The following is a 10,701-nucleotide window of genomic DNA, read 5'->3' on the forward strand; positions in this document are numbered from 1 at the left end:
TGGATTAGTCATAGAACAATGAGACAGATATTTCACCGGATGTATAAATGTGAAGCATCCTCTTAGCGTTTACACTCACTACCAAATATGGTAGAGAGAGGAAGCCCAATGGCTTGCAGTGGGAGAAGATGGTGGTTTTGGCCGACATTCTGCACATTTTCTCAATAGTTTTTTGTTCCAAACAAGAATCTGTTATGAACAGAGTGGACTAAGTTTTGTAAACATTACCCTTTGCAAAAATTCACATTGTTTAAAAGGAGTGTCAAGGCAAAATGAGTTATTGCACATTATGCATTTTAAAGAGGAGGCGTTCTCTAACAGAAATATGCAGATGTATGCTAGAACGCGCCAGAGGGATCTCGCTAGCTCATGCTTGGCCCTGCCCACCTTCTTGCTGGTGCTGCCCATTATGACTCATTTGTTCCCATTGGTCTTGTTATTCTTTACATGACGGATCGCAACCAACTGAAAAGTGCACACAGCGCCACCTACTGTACTGGAAAGTGAGGCTCGTTATTCATCTATAAATCTTATCTAGCCCTGTGTTCCACCAACTGTTCTGACGTGTGAAATCATTACACTTTGAGACACAAAAAAGGGAGGGGAAAAGGGAAGAAAAATTGCCCTACCAACTAACCCTACACCCATTAAAACCTCACCAGTATTCCACTACATGGCCCTGATCTTACACCAGACCGGCAGCCTGGGAGGACGGGACTCTATCGTTCAACACATCTTGTAACTCCTCTGCAGTAAAATCTTGTACACTAAAATACTACTCTACAGCTGCCACCACAACATCTATTTTCTGAGATGTTTCATTTCTGCGTTACAGTTAATAACCATGGAGATGAAAACTAAGAAGCCAACCTTACCAAAGCACATGTTATTGCTATCTCTATTGGCCTCGGTCTACTGATAAGTAACCTCTTAAGATCCCTCGCCTTGGACCCATCTTCCTCTCCTACTCTCTTCACTGCCTCAGCATAAGACACCTCTGATCCTGGAAACCTCGACCTGCCTTTCTCTCAACGGACACTTCTGCTCTCCAACACCATAGTCCCCCCGTACAGTTAACACACACAACCTTTCCCACAGATACTACACATTCCTTTTTGCTCATGCCCTCCTGCATACTTCTCACATCCAGGACTGTGCCCTCCTACACACTGCTGCAACATGACCATAAGCTTAGCACCTAAAACACCATAATGGGTTCTGGACAATAGCTCTCACGGGATAACTGACCGATCCTAACTTGACTTTGTTGGGTAAAGATTGCATCAAAACTCAGCAGGACAGACAGTGTCTTCTCTGTTTCATCACAATCTCCACCTAGTCTGCGTCGCATCAAATGGCAGGCATCACAGACACCGGGAAGTAATTCATCTTCCCTCTCGTCAACTTTGCACATTCAGCTAGCCATTGGCTCGACCAACCCCGTTCCTCCCCCCCCCCTAGTTTTTCAAGTGAAGGTCTTTTAATGGAGCATGCGAGGCAAAGACATTTACTTCACCTAGCCGAGTTATGCTAGGAGGAAAACTGAACCTAGTGTGCAGACGCCTTCAGGAGGAAAGTTGTATGGAAACAAATGTAACTTTTGGAGTAACAACGACAATCTGCTTCTTTAAAGGGAAACTTCACCATTGTTCAACTTCATATTCATCATCTTCAACAACATTCCAACATTAACATATATGAATATGGTGGGTTTCTACCACAGGAGGTTGGTGGCACCTGAATTGGGGAGGATGGGCTCGTGGTAATGGCTGGAGAGGAATCAGTGGAATGGTATCAAACACATCAAACACATATTGTCCATGTGTTTGATGCCATTCCATTTGCTCCGTTCTGGCAATTATTGTGAGCCGTCCTCCCCTCAATAGCCTCCACTGGTTTCTGTGTTTTGTAGTAAAAACGGTAGAGGAAGATAAGTGTTTCCAATGACATCATCGGTGTGTATCCTGTGATCTTGACCAATTTACTAATTGGTTTATAATGTCATTGGAAACATTTATCTTGCTCTATATTTTTTACTACAAAACATAGAAACTGTACAATTTTCACAAATGTTGATGTTAGTGTGGTGCTGGAGAGGATGAATATAAAGTAAAAAATAATGTTACATTTCCCTTTAACTGCTAATGTCCCATTATTAAATTATTGTTTGTAAGCATTATTGGGCTTATTTGTTCATGTTTAAACAACATCAGTATTGTATGTATAACCCATAATAATATACACATCAAGCATTTTAACAGTAGCTAGTGGTATGTGGGTAAAATCACTGGGGAAGCCAATCCAGGGGAAAAAAGCCATATTACAACCTATGTGTAACCTGTTAGTTCATATGCCTCGACACTGTGATATATACTGTAGGCCTCGGGCCAAGACAATAAGAAGACACAGTGGCAGAATAACTTCAACCAGACATTTGTTTCATTACAAAACCGGAGAGCAGCATCTGTTCGGTGAAGTCCACAAAACATATTGCATGTAACAAACAGTTACATGACCTACAACATGGTCAAGAAAGGTCATGTTTACAACATTTTCGGACTACTAAATGACTATTGATTTAGAACCACAGAGAGTTACCGCAAGTCGCAAAGAAAACAGCATCATTTCAACTTCAACATTTTATCATAATCTTATCACTTATGCTTAGTCTAATACATCCACACCTAAAAAATATAAAAAACGATTTAGTCCAATCAAAGTAAGCTAAATATGATGTGGCTGTTGATGGTACTGATTTCTGTGTGTGTGCGTGCGTGCAAGAAGAAAAAACATGTTGACTCACAATACTTGTAGAGAAATGCCATCCTCCTCTTTCATGTTGCCTAAACGGTCTATGACTCTATCATACAGTACATGATTTTGGTTTTTATTTTCCTAGGCTCCCTGGTTAAAAAACTTGCTTGCTAGCCTAACTTCCTTTCATGTGCAACAATGCGTCAGGCCGGCTAGACCTGGTTAAATAAAGGTGAAGAAATACATTTTAAAAAAGATGTACTGCTGTAATAATGAGGATTGAAGTGTGGTGCTGTTGCCTGTTGGTGACTTTGATGACTACTCTGAGGATCTCAGAAAAGCAACCCCCCAGCTGATTGTTGCCAGACAAACCAAATTTGCTGAAGTACACTAGAATGAACAGAACCTTTGAATTCCCCATAACTGAGTGCTTCATTGAAATACAGTGGGCTTGTTCGGCATTGCAGCCGATAGTGCTGACTGATCTTGCAGCATAAATAACTATTCCTTATTATTTGTAGATCAGTCAGTCAGTCACAATCTACCCATGACACATTATGTTTTTGATCCTCTCGAACATTGCTAGTGATTGGGCTTCTTCGACATTTCAGAGGACAGTGCAGGAGACTGCAGATTGACTGACTGATCTACAAAGAACTTTGCATCATAAATAACTACTCATTATGATTTGTAGATCAGTCAGTCACAATTTACCCATGATACATTAAGGTTTTGATATCTTGCACACGGGCCATTGGGCTCGTTTGACTGGTAAGGCGAAAGCAACCGACTGTAGATGAAAGTCGAGGAGTGAAGCTGGGGGAGATGCAGCTGCGACAGCCAAAAGTCAGACACTGATGTGGTTTTCCAACAGTCGATGCAACATCAAATCAACTTTGACTTGTCACATGCGCTGAATACAACAGGTGTAGACCTTACTGTGAAATGCTTACTTACAAGCTCTTAACCAACAATGCAGTTTCAAGAAAAATAAGAGTTAAGAAAATATTTACGCAATAAACTAAAGTTAAAAAATTAACACAATAAAATAACAATAACGAGGCTATATACAGGGGTACTGGTACCGAGTCAATGTGCGGGGGTACAAGATAGTAGTGGTAATTGAGGTTATATGTACATGTAGGTACGGGTAAAGTGACTATGAATAGATAATAAACAGCGAGTAGTCTGGGTAGCCATTTGATGAACTGTTCAGCAGTCTTATGGCTTGGGGTTAAAAGCTGTTAAGGGAGCCTTATGGATCTAGACTTGGCGCTCCGGTACCACTTGCAATGCGGTATTAAAGAGAACAGTCTATGACTAGGGTGGCTGAAGTCTGACAATTTTTAGGGCCTTCCTCTGACACCGCCTGGTATAGAGGTCCTGGATGGCAGGAAGCTTGGCCCCAGTGATGTACTGGGCTGTACGCACTACCCTCTGTAGCGCCTTGAGGTCGGTTGCCGAGCAGTTGCCATACCAGCCGATGATGCAACCAGTCAGGATGCTCTCGATGGTGCAGCTGTAGAACATTTGGGGGATCTGAGGCATTGTTCCCATTGTTTATAAAAGTTTTTCTTTATTATGTCAAAATAAACATGTCGCCAACACCCATATCACACAATCATAAACTGAAAATATACATGTGTACATTGTACAATCAATTGGTGAGAAAGACTGTATACATACATGAAAAGCAAAGTTGGTTCCAAGGTTCACACTCTAATGATCTGTTGACAATAGAACCTCCCACAATGCAGGTAATAGCTGCAGGATGAAGTTGGTGAAGAGCAACTGCAGAAACTGGCAGTCGACTGCAGTCAAAACTTGATGTCCTTTGATCACATTCTTTTGTAAAGCTTCTGCAGTGGACATGTAGTTGCAAGTCGAAAAAAATGTATCCCCATAATGCAGCACGGTTTGAATGGGTTATGTGCCCATTCGCTTACATTTGTTTGCAGGAAGTAATCTCTTTATTGTTACATGCCAACGGCGTGTCAATGTTTGTATTTTATGTCTCTTCGTCATAATAAGAATCTATCAAAGTCATCACATTTTTCATGGAGACAGTGGGGTTATGAAAAAGCTGGCCGACACACATCTAGCCATATGCTTTGAGGGCCAGTACTGTGCTACAACGACCTGGGCAGACAGAAGGAAAGTATTGACCCTACCGCATAGTTTTCAGTTTACTTTTAACTCTAGAAACTAAAGACACACCCACTTTCGGTTGAACTGACGTGTTGAAGCGCCTGTGTAGTGGTGACGTGTCTCTAAAGTGCTTTCTTTCCAAGCGCAGAGCTTTTTGCCCGTAGTCAGAACGAAAACTGGAGAGACCCACTGTCTGACACAGGGACCATACACTAAGAACGTAACGCTTGGGACATCATCATGGGCAGTGAGTATCCCCTAGAATGAAGTAGCTAGCTAAAGGACGATTTCACATAAACAGGAAACATTTGAATCAGATGCAAGCAATGAGAATTTTCTATGATTGGATCTATTTAAGGAGGCCATTTTCATTGTAACGTTAGCTAGCTAGCTAGCAAGCATTTAGCTAGCTAACATTTAGTTTGACGACGAATACTCCGTGTTTAAACATATTTTGAAGTCATGTCTTCAACAACAATGACTGCAATGAAATGGTTAGCTTTGTTATTTGTGAAGAAACTAACGGTTAGACTAACGTTAGCTAACTAATTAAGGTTAACTAATTTAGCTCGCTAACGTTAGCTGTCAGTGTCAGTTGATAGCAAGTTAACTAGCTACTTGCTAACATTACATTAGCTAGCTAGCTAAGAGCTGTACATATTTGTTAGTTACTTCGTATTATTAAATGCCCAGTCGGCTACATTGATAACTTTTTTAAATCTACCATTGTTACATGATCATTGATATCTCAGAGCTCGGTAACTTTGCAGGTTTATCTTGCAGGGGTTATGCTAACATAGCTAGCTAAACTTGAAGCAGACAACCAGACTAGTGATGACGACGCACAGCTAACAGTCAGTGTTTGCCCCATAAGTAGCTCCATATCATAAGCAGCAAATGCTAACTGAAACCCTTTAGCTGGTATGCAAAATGTTTAATTTAACTATTTTGATAGTGCGATCTGTTTTCATAGTGAATTCACTCATATCCAAAGATGCAAACCTCTAGTTATGCATGTATCGCTATGCCACGTCCCCCTATAAATAGGTTCACTGCCCTTGATTGATGTTTATTATGGGGGAACCAATAACATCCCTCCCCTTGTCTGTTTTTTAGTCAAATTCCTGGAGGTAATAAAGCCCTTCTGCGCTGTATTACCTGAAATCCAGAAACCCGAAAGAAAGGTACAGTATTTACTTCATGACAAGAATCGTTTTACTTTAAACTTTATAACCTCTGTATGTGTTATGTTGTTAATGCTGTCATTTTGCTTCCATGTCTCGCTGTATTTGTTGTTCAACAGATCCAGTTCAGAGAGAAGGTACTATGGACAGCCATCACTCTCTTCATTTTCCTTGTGTGCTGCCAGGTAAATATCTGCCTTTTTGTTCACACAATATTTTCTAGCATGTTAAATAAGTAGAATTTAAAAAATAAAAACCTCACACCTGAATGTCTGTCACGTCTATCATCCAGATTCCCCTGTTTGGCATCATGTCATCAGACTCTGCAGATCCCTTCTACTGGATGAGAGTGATTCTGGCCTCCAACAGAGGTGGGTTGTCACTATTGCAGTGTAGAGACATCAAATTAGAGTAACAGGTGAATAAATGAATTGATAAGTCAATCAAGGGACATATCAACTAATTAGTAACAGTGTTTGAATTGATAGTGTTTAATGAATGTTGATTTGATCAATTGGAGGGATAACTTTATCTCCATCTTGAATGGGTGAATGGTGTTATTTATGAATGAATGGCTGAACATCTCTATGGCTCTGCTCTCCTGTTAACTTCCCCTGGGTCTCTCCCTCAAGGTACCCTGATGGAGCTGGGTATCTCTCCGATCGTCACCTCAGGCCTCATCATGCAGCTCCTGGCTGGGGCTAAGATCATCGAGGTGGGAGACACACCCAAAGACAGGGCCCTCTTCAATGGAGCACAGAAATGTAAGACCACAAGTTTGAGTATCTTTGACTTGATTCTATCAAGCACAAGCATTACTGTGAATGAAGCCATAGATTATTTAACCCCTTGCCATCTCCTACAGTGTTTGGTATGATCATCACCATTGGTCAGGCCATCGTGTATGTGATGACTGGCATGTATGGAGACCCCTCCGATATGGGCGCTGGGATCTGTCTTCTCATCATCATCCAGGTGGGCCCTCCTCCCCACCCCTCTGAGTCATATTCTTAGCCCTACTCTTTATCTCCCCTATCAGATCCAGGCTTGGTCCTAATATAGAGCAAGGTTCACATCATATTCTTGAATCAATCCAACCCTCTCAGATTACTTCATGGAATGTAGGAAGAATAGGTATATTTAAAGGAAGTCAAATATGGCTCTAGTGCGAGTGGTTTGTCTCTGTCTTTCTAACCCATCTGTCTCCCCCTCTAGCTGTTTGTGGCCGGTCTGATCGTGCTGCTGCTGGATGAGCTGCTGCAGAAGGGTTATGGTCTGGGTTCTGGTATCTCTTTGTTCATCGCCACCAACATCTGTGAGACCATCGTCTGGAAGGCCTTTAGCCCCACCACCGTCAACACTGGCAGAGGTATGGGGCATTGAAACTGATGTTCCATGTCTGGGTGTACATTTAGGACAGATTTACTAATTTCCAAGTAGTAATTTCATAAAAGACCAACTAGGGCTCCTATAGATCCAGACTTGGCCTTAAAACCCCCCAGGAGTATGGCCAGTTGGTCTCTTGATGTGAGGCTGATGTTTGAGTATCTTGTCTTGTGTTCAGGCACAGAGTTTGAGGGGGCTATCATTGCTCTCTTCCACCTGCTGGCCACGCGAACAGACAAGGTGCGCGCCCTGAGAGAGGCCTTCTACCGCCAGAACCTGCCCAACCTCATGAACCTCCTCGCCACTGTCTTCGTCTTTGGTGTAGTCATATACTTCCAGGTCAGTAACGCTCTTTCTTCATTGTCTGTCCTAAAACCAGTTAAAGGAGTTGAACACATTTGTTAGTGTCAGATAATTAGTTACTCAAAAAACAACACAATGTGGTAGTTTTTTTCTTCACCTTTTTAGTAATGTCCATTTAGACTTTATAAATGTATACTGTATCTCACCATGTCCGTCTCTTCCTCCCATCTCTCCACAGGGCTTCAGGGTGGATCTGCCCATCAAGTCTGCCCGTTACCGTGGCCAATACAACACTTATCCCATCAAGCTCTTCTACACCTCCAACATTCCTATCATCCTCCAGTCTGCCCTCGTGTCCAACCTGTACGTGATCTCTCAGATGCTCTCCACACGATTCAGTGGTAACTTCCTGGTTAACCTGCTGGGCACCTGGTCAGTAAGTACACACCCTTTATTTTTTATCCCTGCTCTACCATATCTGAACTACCATGTCTAAACTCAATTTAACTACATTTGACATGTTTGTCACATGAACATATCCAGCGGCACAGACTATATGAGATGACCAGACGTGTGTGTTTGTAGGATACGTCGTCAGGTGGTCCAGCCCGTGCCTACCCAGTGGGTGGGCTATGTTACTACTTCTCTCCCCCGGAGTCATTTGGCTCGGTCCTAGATGACCCCATCCATGCTGCCATCTACATCTGCTTCATGCTGGGCTCCTGTGCCTTCTTCTCCAAGACCTGGATCGAGGTGTCCGGCTCATCTGCCAAAGATGTAAGTCCTGCTACCACATGTGCTGTACATTTGTTAGACTATGTATTCATCAACTAATTCGATTTCATTCAAATTACTCAAGTTGTTTTGATGTAGAAATCTTATTAACTAAACATTTCCAGGGCTTTTGTGGGCAGCGTGTGTCAGTGGACCTGTAGATGTTATGTAAACGGTGTGTTTTGTCTCCCAGGTGGCTAAGCAGCTAAAGGAGCAACAGATGGTTATGAGGGGACACAGAGAGACCTCCATGGTCCATGAACTCAACAGGTGAACAATCTCAGCCATCTCTCTAACCTTTAGCCATAACAATCCACATCATCATAGCTTTACCAGGGTTTAATATTATACTATTCCAAACTTTCTTCAGGTAATGATTGGTGCTTTACTACTCTGTGTGTTCAAGGTACATCCCCACAGCAGCTGCCTTTGGTGGTCTCTGTATCGGTGGCCTTTCTGTCATGGCAGACTTCCTGGGTGCTATTGGCTCGGGAACCGGTATCCTGCTGGCCGTCACCATCATCTACCAGTACTTTGAGATCTTTGTCAAGGAGCAGAGTGAAATGGGCAGCATGGGAGCCCTGCTCTTCTAGACAGACACCTGGCTGCCAACACCTGTGACGAAACAACCCTCTTAATGCACATGGACAGATCAGACCAAGTCCCACCAAATCTCCATCTATAATTATTATTCCCATAATTTATGTCCATTTAGATTTTTTAAATCTGCATAATTAATCTGTCATTTCCCGGGTGCTTTCTGGCATCTCCCCCTGACATGGCCTATAGAAGGTTCAGCTCGAACAGAATGGTTTGTGTAGCAAAATGGTGGGACTGACTACATCCTGACATTCACAATACTTGGCCTGCTCACAACCCTTGGCCTGCTCCCCCTTTGAGTCATAACACATAGATCAATCTCTCAACTCAGTTTGCCTGATGCCTGGGACTGGTTAGCCTTCTCAGAGTCATCTGGAGTGTTTCATATCTGTATAAAATGGTCTGATCCACAGGGAGGGGGTGTTCCTTTTCAGACAGAGAAGAGCTCTGTGGCTCATGTATGCAATCATGTGTGCTACACTGGGATGAGGGCAGTCCCTCTCTTATTGGACTTCTTTCATACAACCCAACACAGTATACACAGTATATACATTAATTTGCATCATCTCTATTACCCGGAGGATATAGATGAGTACGAGTGTACAGTATACCTTCACAGCTGGGCTCTTTGGTACAATCTTTATCTGGGGTGTTGACCTGATGGCCACTCATTTCACTGAGTAGCAAAGGAAGTTTTGGACCAGGCTCAGAACTATTTAGAACATAACCATGTTTGTCTGCCAGACGTGACTGTTTTAAAGCAGTGATCCAATATAGGATCAGGTAGAGTGTAGGGCTCTGTGGTCCAGCTTTGTCAAAAAGTGTGCAGCAGTGGAAGAGTTTATCAAGTGAACCACTCAGCAGAAGGGCCTTAATGTTGAAACTGGGCGTGCGTTTAGGGAGAGGTAATCGTATATATGCCACGTTCATACCTTTTGCCCACGTTGTTGGGTAAGATTGGGTGAGGAAAGATTTATTTTGTGTGTTTTTGTCTGCTTTGAGCATGACTGTATTAAAAACACTTTCACATGTCGTGGATTTTGGTTTTCTGTATATATGCCATGCATTGAATCCATCAACAGTGTAAAATACTTTTTTTTAATATGTAAAAAAAAAATAATAATAGTATGCTGTTCCGAACAAATGTTTTCCGGGAAAAAAAAGATCTTTCTCAATAAAAACTCATTTTAGGGAAAAGTTGTTTTTTCTTTGTAAAGATTACACTAACAACTTGAATTATTGTCTGGATAAATCCATCACAACACACTTAGAGCAAAGTAGCTTTGTGTCACATGATGAAAATAACTTTCCAATATCTAGAAGTGTAAACTCATGGTCTATGGTGTAAACCAACATACTTTTTGTATCTAGCTAATTCAGTCAAGTTTATTGTCCCTCACGATGAAATCGGGGAGGGGGCTGTGGATCTCTATCCCTTAAAGCCGATTTATGCTTGGTGTTGAGGCTCCGAGGTGTAACCGATGTGAAATTGGCTAGCTTGTTAGCGGGGTGCGCGCTAATAAAGTTTCAATCGGTTGACGTCACTCGCTCT

General features: G+C 42.2%; 1 protein-coding gene across 1 annotated transcript; it reads left to right on the forward strand.

Annotated features, from left to right (window-relative positions):
* The first annotated feature begins 5,019 nt into the window (after positions 1-5,019).
* Positions 5,020-10,346, forward strand: LOC115143146 (protein transport protein Sec61 subunit alpha). The gene is made up of 12 exons (XM_029683257.2): positions 5,020-5,149; positions 6,019-6,086; positions 6,206-6,271; positions 6,379-6,457; positions 6,719-6,850; positions 6,952-7,061; positions 7,302-7,455; positions 7,651-7,811; positions 8,014-8,211; positions 8,361-8,552; positions 8,743-8,819; positions 8,956-10,346. Exons 1-12 carry the CDS (start codon positions 5,143-5,145, stop codon positions 9,140-9,142), a joined length of 1,431 nt encoding a protein of 476 aa, XP_029539117.1. The 5' UTR covers positions 5,020-5,142; the 3' UTR covers positions 9,143-10,346.
* Positions 10,347-10,701: the final 355 nt, after the last annotated feature.

This window comes from Oncorhynchus nerka, linkage group LG15 (assembly GCF_034236695.1).
Source record: "Oncorhynchus nerka isolate Pitt River linkage group LG15, Oner_Uvic_2.0, whole genome shotgun sequence".
In the NCBI taxonomy this organism is placed as follows: domain Eukaryota; kingdom Metazoa; phylum Chordata; class Actinopteri; order Salmoniformes; family Salmonidae; genus Oncorhynchus; species Oncorhynchus nerka.

Bases quoted from the DNA above. Each gene is read 5' to 3' on its own strand.
- LOC115143146 (XM_029683257.2), top strand. The intron at 6,458-6,718 runs GTGGGTTGTCAC...CTCTCCCTCAAG, and splicing joins GATTCTGGCCTCCAACAGAG to GTACCCTGATGGAGCTGGGT. The intron at 7,812-8,013 runs GTCAGTAACGCT...ATCTCTCCACAG, and splicing joins GTGTAGTCATATACTTCCAG to GGCTTCAGGGTGGATCTGCC.